Here is a 16,960-nt window from a genome sequence, read left to right as displayed (position 1 = left end):
TGAGGAAATGTTGCTTCCTTTTTAAGACATATTTTTCTTTATTCATTTAAAAAGTGAACTCTAAAACCAAGGTACCCGACTTATCTAAGTGTTTTGGTTTAGATGTACAAGTAAATTTCAGTTGTTTAAAGGACTCCTAATTTCACATGCAGATACCAGTTTCATTGCTTCATCTGGGTTGGACAAAGAAAAATAACAACCATTCAGGTTTTTATGTCACAGAATAATTGTTTTACCTCAGCATTAGGTTCACCTTCAAAATCAAACAAAGGAAATATTTGGCTAAAGGTAATTGAATAGATAGAACTAAATTAAAAGAGTTTACTTCTTACCTGCCATATTGCATAAGCTCATATATTGTGGTGATAACAAGTCAGTTAAAACTAAATTTTGAAAGTGGTAAAAACTTTGCGACCTATGGCCTATATATATGAAACACAAAATGTTAGTGTTGTGGTTTGAAATATAATTTTCACAGTACTGGACATGAGATGAAAATCAGCATAATTTGGGGAAATAATTTACATATTTAATTTAAGCTTTTCTTTTTTATATACAGGATTATGATCTTTTGGGTGAAAAAATAATGTCTTGTGGTATGGATCACTCTCTTAAACTTTGGAGGATCAATTCAAAGAGAATGATGAATGCTATTAAGGAATCTTACGATTATAACCCAAATAAAACTAACAGGTAACAGCTGTAGTATTTAAAACAATATGCTATCTTATGCCTTTGAATAGTGTTTTACTTTTTCAAAAATTGTTATATAAGTCTCCAGTATTGAGTTGAGAATCCCCTTTTAGTAACTTGAAGGTATAATTTATATGCTATAAAACTCATTGAATTTAAATGAAAGCCTTAATTTTTATCTAATTATGTTTGTGGCTCATTTTTCAAAATCGCTTTCAGTTATATTTTTATCTTAATTTAGTAGCCCATTTCACATATTTTATTTAGGTACGCATGTGCTAATGTTTATTAGCACTGCTTGTCAACACTGTAAATTCTAATTGAAGACAGTCATAATTTTTTTCAATGGGGTTCTTAGCTTTAATTCATGATAGACACTCTCCTTTAAATGATACTCACTTCACTAAACAGAAGATTCAAAAGCAGGAGGTTTGTTCTAAGGGACTACATGTGGGAACTTTTCAGTTTTCTTAGTTTTGAAAAACCTCAGTTCTTAATTAATTTACTATCTTTTTCAGAATCTTATCAAGCTGTTTACTCTTTCACTGTGACTGTCCTATGTTTGTAAATGTTAACTTTGTTTGCTCTTTTCATTTTAGCAGTTAATTCCCTGGTTATCGACCCACATTATGAGTAGATTGTTAGTTGAATTTGTAACCATAAGTAAATATTTTAATACAATGACCGTCATCACATCTCAGGCCTCTTAAGGATTGGCACAGCTTTTAAATTCTGTTTTAAAACACCAGGGGTTAGTACAATATTAAATTTATGTTTTTGTATTTTCTAGAGCTCTGGAATAAATAGAAGTTGTATTTTACAGCGTACAGAAAGTAACAGTGAATTATGCTGGTCTTCTTGAAAGAGGTTTAACCATAGATTATAATACATATTTGGCTAAAAAGCAGTTAAGCTATAGCAGTTAAGAATTTATACCAAGTCATTAATAACATTTTAATGTTTTAATAAAGAAAAGATCTGGGAGTTTCCTGAGCCCCGAGGGGTTAGGATTCCAGGCTTTCACTGCTGTGGCCCTAGTTCAGTCCCTGGCTGCGGAACTGAGATCCTGTGAGCCACCAAAAAAAGGTGAAAAAAAGATCCCACGAATTGGAAAATGTATTTGAAATGATTGAGCTCAATATCTTTTTTATGTATGAGGGAAAAGCCAAAGAGAAGACTTGTGCCCAAGATATAACTAATTCATGATATATGATACTTCTTCAGTTACTTTAAAAACTGAATCACTTACTAGATTAGAAATGTTAGGTATACATTTAATTAACTACCAATTAAAGAATTGGTAGCAACTTCTCTAGCTTATGCTTTTGTCACAAACATCTTTAAGGAAAAATTGTGCCATATTTTACTTTTCTAAATACAGGAAAAGTTCTAACTAATAAATGTCAAATTCCTGTCAGACCATCTTCAGAAATTGTTGTTCTAGGCAGGATTCTCACTAACTTTATCTTTACCAGACTTTGAAATGTGTCATTGTTTCTGAAAGATGACTATCTTTTGAAATAAGGTAGGTGTGTTAACTTTCATAGACCATTGTTAATATGAAAGGATTGAGTTGGTAGCTTAGCAATTTCTGTGAAAAAATGTCAGCTCTAAGCAGATGTCTTTTGTTATTGGTTAGGATAGCCAGAATTGAAGTAACTGATTTTGGTCTATATATAGTAAGGCAGGAAGTTGCAGTTTTTATAAATGAAATTTGATAGGATGAATACAAAATTCAGTTGCGAGCTAACAATGGAGTAAAATGTAGAAACAAAAAACAGAAGGGGATTTTAGTTCCCAATAAACAGATCAGAAGGTATTTAGTTTTATAGGAACACAGACGAACTAATACTCATCTGTTTTTCTTTTCAGAGTTTTATAAATCCTAAAAAAAATTAGTGAGCTTCTGCTACACATTTTTCTCTAAACTTTTGATATTTCCATTTCAGGCCATTTATTTCTCAGAAAATTCATTTTCCTGACTTTTCTACCAGAGACATACATAGAAATTATGTCGATTGTGTGCGATGGTTAGGTGATTTGATACTTTCCAAGGTATGATAACTGCTGTTAAGCTGAATTTCCATTGTTGGTGTGAGTTGGAATTCTGCAGGGAGCACAGTTTTTTATGCAGTTGATAAATTGTGTAACAGATGGGAAATTGCTTTTTTTTTTTTTAAGTCTCATGATACTTTGAAAATTCAGAAACTTATTTTAGGCATAAAACATTCTGATGAACTATAATTTGTGCTCCAGTAAGAAAAAAAATGTTAACTTGCAAGATGATATTCTCTGATATCCAGTGTTACTGTAAAATTACCAATATCTAAAGCCAGTAGTAGGGTTTTTTTTGGGTTTTTGTTTTTAATGTTCGTGTCCATTTTAGTGAACTTACATGTACAAAAACAAATAGATGAAGTTGGCTCATGGGCTCTAGTTTGCCAGCCCCTGCTCTAGTATGTTGATATATATTTTTTCTACTGATAGTTTAGGGAAGTTGGTGATGTCATCTGAACGTTTAGGATTGTCAGATTTGAACAAATTGCTATCCAGTTTCTTCTTGGTATAGGTTTTAGGGCATTTCACTATTTCTTGGGTAGAGCCTGATTATTTATTTTTTCCTTACCAGTGAAGGTACAGTTTTACTTTTTTATTTTTTAACCTTTGATTTTGAGATTAAATTCACAGGAAGTTTCAAAGTCAGTTTAGAGAGGTTTCACATTGCCCTTCACCCAGTTTGTCCCATTGGTTACACCTTATATATACAGTATCAAATCCAGGAAACTGACATTGTAAGTGTATGTGTAGCTGTATGTTATTTTATCGCATGTGATTTTGTCATTTCAAGAATGTTTCTGTATGGGACCTTTTAAGGTTATTTTTCACTCAGTGTAATGCCATCCAAGCTGTATATGTCAGTAGGTCTCCCTTTTAGTTGCTAAATAGTACCCATGGTGTGGATGTACCACAGTTTATTTAACCTTATTCATCTATTGTAGGACATTTTGGTCCTTTCCAGTTTTTGGCCTGTTACAAATAAAGCTGCTATTGAACAGTCGTGTGTAGGTTTTTGTGTGGACTTACGTAAGTTTTCACTTCTCTGGGATAAATGCCTAGAAGGGCAATTGCTGGGTCATGGTTACGTTTGTTTAGTTTTTTAAGAACCTGCCAAACTATTTTCCAGAGTGGCCGTGCCATTTTACATTCCCACCAGCAATATATGAAAGATGCAGTGTCTTCGAATCTTCGCCAGCATTTGGTATTGTCACTATTTTTTATTCTAGCTGTTCTGATAGGTGTGTAGTGATACATCATCATGGTCTTAATTTACATTTCCCTGATGGTTAGTGGTGTTGATCATCTTTTTTATGTGCTTATTTACCATCCATATATCCTTTTAATGATGTCTCTCTGTATCTTCTGCTCATTTTCTAATTGGATATGTTTTGTTTTTTTACTGTTGAGTTTTGAAAGTTCTTCATATGTTCTAAATCCTATGTCAGATAAGTAGTTTGCAAATTTTCTCTTCCAGTCTGTAGCTTGTCTTTTCATTCTCTGAACAAGGGTCTTTTGCAGAGCAAATATTTTCAATTTTGATAAAGTTTAATTTATTGATTTTTTTAAATTTTTTTTTTTTTATGGATAACGCTTTTGCTATTATTTTGAAACGCTTTTCACTAAGCCCTGGATCCTAAAGATTTTCCCCTGTGTTTCCTTCAAAAGTTTTTTATAATGTTTTGTATTAAATTTATGGTCCATTTGAAGTTAGTTTTTATATGACATTTAGGTGAAAAGTTCATTTTTTGCCTATAGTTTACCCAGTTGTTCCAGTGCCATTTGTTGAAAGCCTATCTTTCCTCTGAATTGCTTTTGCACTTTTTAAAAATTGTTTGGCCATGCTTGTAGGAGGCTGTTCTGGTTATTCTGTTCTGTTCCCTCTACCAGCACTACATACGCAGGCTAGATTACTCTAGCTCCTTAATAAGTCTTGGAATTGGTAGAATAATTTCTTCCACTTTATTCTTTTTCAAAATTATTTTCATCTAGTTCCTTTGCCTTTCTGTATAAGGTCTAGAATTATCTTGTCTACATTTACTGAAAATCTCGCTGGAATTTCTTTAGGGATAAGGAACATTTTAATTGGAATTGTGTTAAACCTGTGCATCAGTTTGGTGGATAATTAATATCTACTCTGCTTAGTTTTCTTGTCCTTGACTGGTATGTCTATTCATTTATTTAGACCTTCTTTGATTTTTTGTCAGCATTTTGTAGGTTTTTTAAAATATAATTTTTTATTTTGATTTTGGCTGTGGTGGGCTTGGCTGCGTAGGCTTTCCTCTCACTGTGGCGTGTGGGGGCTGCTCTCTAGTGGTGGTGTGTGGGCTTCTCATTGCAGTGGCTTCTCTTGTTGCAGAGCACAGGCTCAATAATTGCAGTGCATGGGCTAAGTTGCTCTGTGGCAGGTGGGATTTTCCTCGATCAGGGATCGAAGCCATGTCTCCTGCATTGGCAGATGGATTCTTCACCGCTGAGCCACCAGGAAATCCCCAGCATTTTGTAGTTTTGAGCATGCAAGTCCTCTACCTACTTTGTTAGATGTATACCTTAAGTATTTCTCTTTTTTGAGTGACTATAATAAATGGTATTTCTGATTTCCATCTTTGTGTTCATTGCTAATATATAGAAATAAATTTATTTTTGTCTATTAATCTTGAATCCTATCTATTTTAACTACTTATAATTCAAGAAGGGTGGTTTGTGGGGTGGTTTTTTTTGGCTGATTACTTGGGATTTTCTACGTAAATCATTTCATCTCTAAATAAGGACAGTTTTTGTATCCTTCCTTTCTGAACTGAATTTTTAAAGAACTTTCCATTGTTTGTCTCATTTCACTGACAAGTTTCTGGTGCTACATTGAATAGCAGTGTTAACTCATTAATGACTGGGGAATTTTTGCAGAAACTAACTCCTGTGACCGATGATATTTATTTTGACCGGTCAAAAATTAGTTCTGTTATTTCACTAAACTGTACAGGTGCCTGTAGTCAGTTACACCTGGCATACCTGTAATTCCTCCAATTTTTGTGAAATGTTGTCTTCAATCCACCTTTCTGTAGAAGTACAGGAGCAGTCTCCAGCACTATTGCATTTTCACTTTGTATCAGAATCACTAAGATTTTTTTGTTGGTCTTATATTCACATCATCTGAATTAACTAAATTCTGAAGAACCATCATCTTCTGAGACACTAGTATATATGTCACTTAGACATAGAACGTATCCACATAAAATTCACTGAAAAATTCTTCCTCAAAATTCTGTGACATGTCACTTCTGAAAATTTTATGTTTATAATATACACAGAGTTGGAACAAAATGTAAGTGATAATGACAGTCATAAGTTGTATGATGAACCCTTGGTATAGTTTAAGCTCTTAACAACTTCACACGGTGATGTTGATTGTATCACTCTAAAAACATTGATACATCTCCAGTCAATAGCATTCAGGTAACAAAAGATATATTAATATGTCTCTGGTCAGTAATGTGTTAAGAGCAGACTTCTAGGCTTGTTTCTGATGTTAAAGGGGGAAAGAATTCAGTCTTTTGCAACTATATGTATCAGCTGTATGATTGTTTTAGTACTTATTTTTGGACTGTGTCAGGGCTTAGTAGCGGCACTCGGGACCTTCGTCACCTCATTCAGGATCTTTCCTTGTACACATGGGCTCTCTGGTTGTGGTGCGTGGGCATAGTTGCCCTGCGGCATGTGGGATTTTAGTTCACCCGCTAGGGATTAAACCAATGTCCCCTGTATTGCCAAACTCTGGACCACCATGGAAGTCCTAGCTGTATGATTTTTGTAGATGTTCTATATCCAATTGAGAGTTGTTCTTTTGCCTAAATTTTTCAGAGTTTTATCATGAATAGGTGTTGAAGTTTGTCAAGTGCTTTTTCAGCATCAATTGATATGATCATTGTTTTTTCTATTTTAGCCTGTTAATCCAATGGACTGCACTGATTGTTTTTGAATATTGAATCACTGGAATAAGTTTACTTGGTCATGCTGTATAATTCTTTTTATATGTTGCTGAATTCTGTTTGCTAATATTTTGTTTTAAGAATTTTATGTGTATTAATGAGATATAATATTGATCTAAAGTTTTGTTATTTGTCTTTGTTTGGTTTTGATATCAATAATACTGGCATTTGGGCCTAAAAATTTTTGAGGAGGAATTTAAAAATTAAAAACTTGATTTCCTTAAAACTTGTTCGAATGAAGTTTCATATTGGGTGAGTTGTGGTAAGGTAAAGTCGCTCAGTCGTGTCCGACTCCTTGCAACCCCATGGGCTGTAGCCTACCAGGCTCCTTTGTCCATGGGATTTTCCAGGCAAGAGTACTGGAGTGGATTGCCATTTCCTTCTCCAGGGGATCTTCCCGACCCAGGGATCGAATCCAGGTCTCCCACATTGTAGACAGACGCTTAACCGTCTGAGCCACCAGGGAAGTGGTAGTTTGTGCTATTTCAGGAATTGATCCATCCCATCTAATATAAAATTTATGTGTGGAGAGCTGTTTGAGTATTCGCTTATTATCCTTTTGATATCTGCAAGGTCTTTAGTGATAGCCCCTGTTTCATTCCTGAAATCAGTAATTTATATCTTCTCTTTTGTCAATCTTTTTAGGAGTTTGTCAAAATTATTTTGTTACCTTCTGTCTCCTTTTTTTAGTTTCCTGTGAGTGTATTTTGTTTTTCTGTTTGCTACTTTTGGGAGCTTAGATTATTTAGTCAAGACTTTTCTAATGTAAGCTTTTGGTGCTGTAAATTTCCCAGTCAGCACTGCTTTAGCTGCTTCTCACAAAAATTTTGATACGCAGTGTGCTATTTAGTTTTTGGTAGTGGTTTAGTCACTAAGTCATGTCTGACTCTTTGCGACCCCATGGACTGTATGTAGCCTACCAGGGTCCTCTGTCCATAGGATTTTCCAGCTAAGAGTACTGGAGTGGGTTGCCATTCTCTTCTTCAGGGGATCTGATCTTCCCAACCCAGGGATCGAACCTGGGTCTCCTGCAGTGCAGGCGGATTTTTTTACTGACTAAGCTACTAGGGAAGCCCATTTAGTTTTTAAGTGTTGGAAAATTTTCATTATCTTTCTCTTACTGATTCTAGTTTGATTCCATTTTGGTCAGTCAGTATATATTCTTTATGATTTTGATTCTTTAAAATTTTTCAGATTTGTTTTATGAGCCTGTTTTGGGTATGTTCCATGGGAGCTTGAAAGAACGTGTATTCTGTTGTTGGGTGGAGTGTTCTGTAAATGTCAGCTAGATCCTATTGGTTGTTGCTGCTGCTGCTGCTGCTAAGTCGCTTCAGTTGTGTAAGACTCTGCGACCCCATAGATGGCAGCCCACCAGGCTTCCCTATCCCTGGGAGTCTCCAGGCAAGAACAGTGGAGTAGGTTGCTATTTCCTTCTCCAAGATCCTATTGGTTGAATGTGGTTGAATTTTTCTGTGTCATTGTTGATGTCTGTCTGCTCTTAAGTGCTGAAGTCTTCAACTATAATCATGAATTTTTCCCTTTCTCCTTCAGTTCTGTGACATATTGCAGCTCTGTTGGTTAGCATATACACATTTAGTATTGCTTTTTCTTGGTTGCTTGACCCTTTTGTCATTGTGGAAGGTCCATCTCTATCTCTGGTAGATTTTTTTGCTTTGATGTCTCCTTTTGTCTTACAGTATAGTATGTCTATATAGTATCTTATAGTATAGTGTAGCAGTTCTTTCTTTCCTTTAATTAATGCTTACATGGTATAACTATTTCAAACCCTTTACCTTTAATCTACGTGTATTCTTACATTTGAAGTGAGTTTCATACAACATACAGTTGGGTCAAACTGTTTTTTAATTCACTTTGAGAAACTGTTTTAGCTTGTAAATTTAGACTGTTTATATTTGAGCCTTAACTTTTCAATTGTTACACTGTCTGGCTTTTTTTTTTTTTTTTTTTTTGCATTTCTCTGGGTTTTCTCCCCTAAGTTCCTGTAGGTTATATGCACATATTTTAAAATTCAAATTAGATTTCTCTGTACTACCTCTGAGTGTATTTCTTTGTGTAGTTTGTTTTGTTCTTATATTTGCTCTGGGAGTTGCAATATATGTATGTGATCATCAGTATATCAGCATTTTACCACTTCAAATGCAGTATAGGAAGCTTATCTCCCAGTTTGTCCTATACTTACAATTGTTTTAAATATTTCCTTTACAATTGAGAACTTCAGTAAATAATATTACAATTTTGCCTGAACCGTCAAGCAGAATTTAAAAACTTGAGGGAAAGGAGAGTTTTGTGTTTACTCATTTTGCTTTTTCTGTTGTTCATTCCTCCTTTCTAATATTCCAGGATTCCTTCTTTTATCATTTCCTTTCTGTTCATAGAACATTCTGTAGCTGTTGATTTAGAATGTTGACAGATTCTTTTAGTTTTTCTTAGTTTAGGGATGTCCTCATTTCCCGTTTATTCCTGAAGGGTATATTCACTGAATAGAGGATTTTGTGTTCACAGTTCTTTCTTTAAACATTTGAACCGTGTTGTTCCCCCTCTTTCTGGTCTCTGTCATTTGTAATGAGACATCTGCCACCATTGGAATTGGTTTTTCCTTATAGCTAAGGTATTCTTTCTGACTTAACTGCTTTGGGGATTTTTTTTTTTCCTCTCCTTTATTTTTAGTTTTCAGAAGTTTGACTGTACTCTGCTTGATATTGATGTCTTTGAGGGATTCATTTACTGTCTTGAATCTGTAGGTCTTTAGGGCACATAATTTGTCCCAAATATGGGGATTTTTTCAGCCATCACTCAAATTCTTTTGTATCCCCCCTTTCTCCCCGCTCTCCTGTATTGGTACTTTAGATTTTTCGTTTGGTCCCTGAGACTCTGTCATTTAATAAGTCTGTTTTTCTTTGTTCAGTTAGTAACTTCTTTGTTCAAGTCTTGTTCAAATTGGGTAATTTCTATGTTCTAACTTTGAATTTACTGCTCTCATCTCTCTTCTGCTGGTGAGCCCTTCAGTTGTTCTTTATTTTGATTATAGTATTTTTAGTTCTAAAATTTCCACATGGTTCTATTCTTTGCTGAGACTAAGTATTCTAAGTGTGTTTGTAATTTCTTACTGAACCATTTTTTTTTCCAGATTTTGAACTTTTAATTTTGTATTTGGGTGAAGCATTTTTATGATCAGTTCAGTTCAGTCGCTCAGTCATGTCCGACTCTTTGCTTTAAAATCCTTGTCAGACAGTTGTAACATCTGTGTCATCTCATTGTTTGTGTCTCTTGTTATCATTTCTCATTAAAGTTGAGATTTTACATTTGGTATGACAAATGAATTTTGATGGAGATATGGATATTTTGGGTACTGTTAGGAAACTTGGGCTGTTATTTAGCTCTCTTACAACAGGCTTCCTTTGATACATTTTCAGCTGTAAAGTGAATGCTGCCTCATGATTGGCAGGTGGCAGGGGACGTTCCCCACTTGGTTGACTTGGTGGTGATGTCTCTTTTCTATGGGGCAGGAGTTCACGCTTTTTACGGGGACTCTGCTGACGCCACCCTAGCAGGGAGGGGTTTGAAGCCCTCATGACTGCTCCCTGGTTGTTCTCCGCTGACACTGTGGTAGGTGGTTATGAACGTCCTGGCTCTCTGCTCAGTTTAGTCAGTCAGTTCAGTCGCTCAGTCGTATCCGACTCTTTGCGACCCCATGGACTGCAGCACGCCAGGCCTCCCTGTCCATCACCAATTCTTGGAGCTCGTTCAAACTCATGTCCATTGAGTCAGTGATGCCATCCAACCATCTCATCCTCTGTCGCCCACTTCTCTTGACTCTTTGCTATGCCGCCTCTAATACAACCCCAGCCAGAGAGGAGGAGGAGTCACGTCATTACTATGAGGGGTAGGGAGGAGTCAGCAGGGTATTCTGTACTTGAAATGTTTAGTTACCACCTGTGAGAAGGGATCCCCACTGGGACTTTGCTGGTTCATGTGTGGGCGGGTCCACAGTTTTTTCTGTGGTATTGTTTACCTGAAGATTTTCTCTCATGCTGGGTTGCCACTTCCTGGTCCTTTGGAGAGAGTAGGCTTTGGGGGGCTTTGTTTTGTCTTTAGCTTTGTTGAGTCACTGCCTTCTCTAGCATGCAGTCTGAGATACAGAAAGGAGGCAAAAGAAAACCAAGGAACTCAGTGCCCCTCATGTCCCAGGGTCCTTCACCAGTCTGCCTCCTCCCTGCCCTTCAGACTTCTAAGTTGTATTCAGTGAGATGAACAGGGAAAAGTACCTCTACTTCATTGGTTGCTGGAAGCAGATGTAAAAAGGCAGTAGGTCTAAAATTTCTGCTCTTAGAACTTAATCAGATGATAGGAAAAGATTTCTGCATTTTAGGTAAGAGGCTGAACTGACTACTGTGGTCTCAAATCTGGCTCCACATCAGAACTACTGGGAGGACATTGTAAAAACAGATTCCTAAGCTTCATCCCCATGTATTCTACATCTGGCACAGGGACCTGCGGATTTGTAATTGTTAGAAACTCTCTGGATGACTTTCAAGTACAGCCATCCATTAGTGTGGGTAGACTTTTTACCTCCCTATGCTTTAGCTCTCTGTGAGGGGACTTCACTGACTAAGGGTCCTTTGCCAGTACAGTCAGTAAGAAGCACTTGAAGAGCTATGTTACAATTCTGCTGCTTTGGCCTCCTCTCTCAGAAATTGTGATTCAGTAGAGTTGGGGCCAAGATGTATTTTTAAAGAAAGCTCTACAGGCTGTCAGTCCAACTGTGCACTTAAAAGAGTCACCAGACTGGGTGCTCTCTAAGGTACTTTACAGTAAAGAACTCGTATAATGGATCTGTAACCCTGGGATTTTATATAATCTAAAAAAGGCAGAGAAGAAGAAAACATGTTCTTCACTCTCTAATCTCCCTATGACTGCGCTGTTAAACCATTGAAATGCCAGTGAACCCCACAGGGCTACCATATGTGGTTGTGTGGAATGTGTCCTATAAAATGCCAGTAAGCACCCTTCACCTCCACCAGGATTTCTCAGTCCGGGGTCTGAGATAATGAGGTCAGACAGTTCTTTTTTGTGGGAGGAGCCATTCTCTGCTCTGCAGTTTTCAGCATTCTCTGGCCTTTCTTAACTGGAAGCCAGAGACATTGCCAAAGATCCCTTAACTGGCAAACCACTAGCCTACACAGTAATATAAATAGTGCCCTCTGTGTTGCATTTTCTTCTCCCATTGTATTCTTCACCGCTTGTTCCTAAAGTAGAATGTATATAAAGATTTCACTGTTGCAGCACAGACAAGGTGTAACTCAGCCTATTTTGCTCCCGTCCCCTTACCAGTGTCGGGATACTGAATAACTGCGTTTATTGCCTTCTGTATAATCTGATCTGTAAGGCCCTTCTATGAATTCATTAGCTTTCCTACATCTATTGAGTACCTACCATGTAGTACAGATACTGCAGACGAAGGATTAATAGTTAACTGTATAAAGGGAACCACAGGAGATTGGAACCGCAGGAAATTAGAAGTGAAATAGGGAAAGATGGAATTAGCAGGGGCCATATTGAAGAACCGTGTATTCTAATAACTTTATCTTTGCTGTAAAATACTTAAGTCTCTGTATGCTGAAGTATCTAAGGCTGAAAATTGGTTTGGAAGAGAAGTTGTGACTTCAAAAATGAATATTCTAGATAGTGTAATGCTTTTGTATTGTTAAAATCTTGATAATCTGTAAGTGTAGATACTGATTCTGCAAATACAAATGAATATGTATATCATTGGACTCAGTTGAGGGATAACCAGGTTTAAAGAGCTGTGAATTCTGAAATGATAGTTGAGAAAAAGCTTTGTTTATAATGTTTAAAATTCAGTTCTACAATTAACATTTCTTTTTTATCTCGTGTCTTTTTTTTAAGTCTTGTGAAAATGCCATTGTATGCTGGAAACCTGGCAAAATGGAAGATGATATAGATAAAATTAAACCCAGTGAGTCTAATGTGACTATTCTTGGGCGATTTGATTACAGCCAGTGTGACATTTGGTACATGAGGTTTTCTATGGATTTCTGGCAAAAGGTAGCAACCTACTTTACATTTTGAAATTATTTGACTTAAAACCACGCAGTTTTAGTTTTATCTGAGTGCATCTGTGTTCTCTTTCCTCTTTAAATGTAATCTACCTTGATTTTTTGTATTATTTGCTTTGGCCTTTGATGTTATTTATTCTACCCTTGTGGCTCCGCACACCATCTGCAATGCTTATTATAGATGAAATTGACAGGTGTCAGTGGTGGCAGTTAGATGTTTACTTTCCATAACATCTTTTACTAAGATTTAATGTTTTGGTGATTAGAATGTTCATCGTCTTATATAGAAAACCAACATGGAAGATAGAGACAAAATATTAGTTATCCAAAATTTTACAGAAGTTTGGTATTAGAATTTTATGGTAACACATTACTTGGTTATTTCTTTCTATATGAAAGCTTTGGAAAATTTCTGTGGCTTTTATTATAGTTCTTTAAGGCAGAATGAAGAATATATGCTAATTGTGTATATTGTATAGTTCTTCAAAAATTTGTAAAATGGCTAAATTTATTCAGGACACCTTTGTGACGCATTAGTTGCTCTTATCTTCATTTACAAATCATAAATATAAGATGCAAAGAAATAACCAAGAGCATTGCCATAGGGTGGAGCTGAGATTTTTCTGCAATAAGAAAGCTATCTTAGGATCGCTTGAAATCTTTATAGCTTATATTAATAATTTGATAGGTTTTTGTTTTGTTTTTGATGGGTTTTTAAAATATGTTTATACAGATGCTTGCACTGGGCAATCAGGTTGGCAAACTTTATGTTTGGGATTTAGAAGTAGAAGATCCTCATAAAGCCAAGTAAGTATTTAGAAATTCCTCTTCATAATTTCTGACTTTTCCTCCAGAGTGTTGTCACTATAGAGTAAGTAATTAATACTTACAATGCCATCCTTAACATCATTTGTAACATTTACATTTTCAGCATATTGTAAAGTGTTTCTTTTTTATTCTAATAATAATTGTTTTTCCTGAGTACTTTGGTAGTAAGTGACATTCACTGTTTTTAAGTTTGATACTGACAGCATTGTGTGTGTGATATTTAACCTGTTGTCATGTTTTTTTCCTAGATGCACAACGCTGACTCATCACAAGTGTGGTGCTGCTATTCGACAAACCAGTTTCAGCAGGGACAGCAGCATTCTTATAGCTGTTTGTGATGATGCCAGCATTTGGCGCTGGGACCGACTGCGATAAAGTACTTTTCCCAATCAAAATTAGCGTGTGTTTTCTGTGTACAATAGAACTAACGTATCCTGCTAGTAAGGGCACATAGAGCATTTAGAGTTGTCTGTCAGCGTCCGGTCAGGCTGAGCTGAATGTAGTGATGTTTACACTGTTTACACTCTTGTACTGTCTCCTGCTCAGACTCTACTGCTTTTAATAAAAGTTTATTTTTGTAAAGCTGTGTGTTACTTTAGTTTGTTTTATTCATTGTGATGCAGTGTTGAAAGTAATAAAATTACACCTTATCTTTTTTCAGTGATGATTATTGTTTTATTTGCCTAACGGAAAAAGCTGTAAAACATAGTGATTAAGTATAAGCTCTGGAACTAAACTGAATTTTAATCTTGGCTCTGGCGTTAACTGACCTTGGATAATTAAAAGGATCATGTGATTTAATACATGTGAAGCAATTTGAACAGAATTTGACTCGCCAAACCCTTACCTTTATTGGAAATTGTATTTCCTATGGTTTTATATTTCTTAATGATTTCTTCTATACTAACGTTGTAATAAGCAGTTTATAAGAGTTATATAATGTTTTATCTTTACAGTTAGGAAACATTGCCATTTGATTTTACAGCTTGGTCATTAGTAATCTTAGTGGAAATATCATCAGAGCAAGGGAGGAGAGGACACAGCAGCTTAAATGCAGTGGGTTGAAAAAGGAAGGAAATGGAGAGTGTGTTTGTATAGTGAGTTCTTGTCCCCTTTTCTAGAAGAGTATTGGTTAAAACAAACAAGCAAATTGGTATCATAGGGTTGAAATAAAGCAAGAATAGAATTAAAAATATAAAGGCCAGAAAAATCCTCCAAAGAGGACCAAGATGACATACGGAGCATTTAACCAGAAGCAGAAGAAAACCTGAGCAATCATACAGATAAGGTAGAAGGTGAAATGAAGGGAACCAGGGTAAAATACAAAAGAATGAATTTTGTCCAGCCCAGTACAGAAGTCCTGTACAGCCCAGTACAGAAGTATTTGTCTACATCTCTGATTATCTCCTTAGGCTCATTTGTCAGAATTAACAGGTGAAAGGGCGTTTTTGTTAAGGACCAAATTCATTTGCTCCAATAGTGTAGGTTTCTAAACTCATGAACCTTTTCTATAAATACATTTCTATGAGTATACCACTATTTAATATCTTCTGGACATGATAATTGCTTTTTACTCTTTGCTGTTACATTTATTAACAGCCCAGTGCAGAAGTCTTTGTCGACATCTCTGATTATTTCCTTAGGCTCACTTGTGAGAATTAATACATGAAAGGGCATTTTTGTTAAGGAACCAAATTCATTTGCTCCAACAGCGTAGGTTAGTGCTTCCTGAGGTTTTTGTTTTTAGCTCCTTTGTATATCTCTGTAGATGAGAGGTCAGCTAACTTTTTTCTGACCTCTCTAACAGCCAGATGTAAATATTTTAGTACAGTCTCCATGACGTGTACTTGGCTCTGCTGCTGTAGCATGAATGCAGCCTTAGACATTAACATAAACGAATGAGGCTCGCTGGTGCCAGAAACACTAGTTAACAGAAACAGGCAGTGGGCCATATTCAGCTCACAAGCCATTCATTGTTATGGATGTTAGCTATTAAACCTCAACAAGGCCCCTAAGATTGCTAAAAATTTAGGTTAACTAGCTTACAATCAAAGATCACCAAACAGAAAATGAAACAAGCTGCTGTGACAGTTTAAACAATTTGCAATATGCTGAGACCATTAAAGATTTCAGAATTATCAGAATACAGTCACATTTAAAATCAAATTATTTGTGTCCTCCCTTATTTTCCATCAGTTGTCGCCTAATATACTGCATAATTTACCTACCTGGTTGTTTACCTACTTGGTGGTGGTATGTCTCCCACTAGGATGTAGGTTTTATGAGAGTAGATGGATTATTTTTCCTTCCGTTTCATTTCACTGGTATAACTGCAGTACTTGTAACTTGCACTTGGTGGGTGCTCAATAAATACTTGTTAAATGAATGAACACTTAAAGATGCAGTCACAAAAGTAAGCAGTAAGAGACTCCCAAGATGGACCAAGAGGAATTGAAAAGGAGAATTTTCTGAAATGAAAGGTGTGATTATTGAGATAAACTCAGTGGATGGGTTAGACAGTAGATTAGACACAACTTGAATAGAGATTAATGAACTGAAAGCCTAATTACTTAGAATGTGGTGTACATAGAGAATCAAAATGGGGAATACAGAGTTAAAACTACAGAGGATAAAATGAAAAGATCTAATGATACTTTTAACTGGAGATCCAGGAGAAAAAGTGAAGGGTAAGTAATAATTTGAGATGGTTCTTTTACTTGCTTCCATGATACCTAAGTGCCATGTGGGCATGTATGATAGAAAAGGAGAGCCCTGTTGGTCCCGACAGTTTCCATACGATCACGCCTCCTGCTTCCGGTGCAGTCGTAGCCAGTAATGTGCCATCTGCTGAAGTTTACCGGCCCTAGAACTTCACCCCCACCTGTATCCACATCCTGAGAAGAGGCTTCCACAGTTCATTTCAAGCTGGATAAGCAGCCAACTGATGCCATATCCCTATGGTGGTTTTTTGGGGTGAGGCAAGGTGCTCACTATGACAGGTGAGCCTTCTGCAGCATAATTTGAACGACAGGAAGACGAAGTCCCTGTGTTTTGTTTTCTTGAACAACGGGATCCAAGGACTGACATTCCTACACTATGCGTCTACCCAGGGCTTGATGCTTGATCTAAACTCCCTCTTGTCATTTGCTTCAGATAGTCCAGTATGAAGAGCCACACGTTCTCCCTTTGATTCCACGTCGTGGAGCCCGTTTTGCTCCATTACATACAACTACACTTCCAATAGCAAGGGAAGGCGCACATTTAGCTCACCTGGACCGCCAATCCAAAAAGGAACAAGAA

General features: G+C 36.4%; 1 protein-coding gene across 1 annotated transcript in view; it reads left to right on the top strand.

Moving 5' to 3' along the window:
* Positions 1-14,317, top strand: part of EED (embryonic ectoderm development) — a 32,197-nt gene extending 17,880 nt beyond the window's left edge. The window contains exons 8-12 of the mRNA XM_052662011.1: positions 560-693; positions 2,643-2,748; positions 12,663-12,821; positions 13,566-13,639; positions 13,909-14,317. Coding sequence (XP_052517971.1) covers positions 560-693; positions 2,643-2,748; positions 12,663-12,821; positions 13,566-13,639; positions 13,909-14,035 — 600 coding nt within the window. The 3' untranslated portion in view covers positions 14,036-14,317. The remainder of the gene's footprint in view (positions 1-559; positions 694-2,642; positions 2,749-12,662; positions 12,822-13,565; positions 13,640-13,908) is intronic.
* Positions 14,318-16,960: the final 2,643 nt, after the last annotated feature.

The sequence above is a fragment of the Budorcas taxicolor genome, chromosome 25, assembly GCF_023091745.1.
Source record: "Budorcas taxicolor isolate Tak-1 chromosome 25, Takin1.1, whole genome shotgun sequence".
In the NCBI taxonomy this organism is placed as follows: domain Eukaryota; kingdom Metazoa; phylum Chordata; class Mammalia; order Artiodactyla; family Bovidae; genus Budorcas; species Budorcas taxicolor.
Note: the sequence above shows the minus strand (reverse complement) of the source record. Positions and strands in the feature narration are given on the sequence as shown.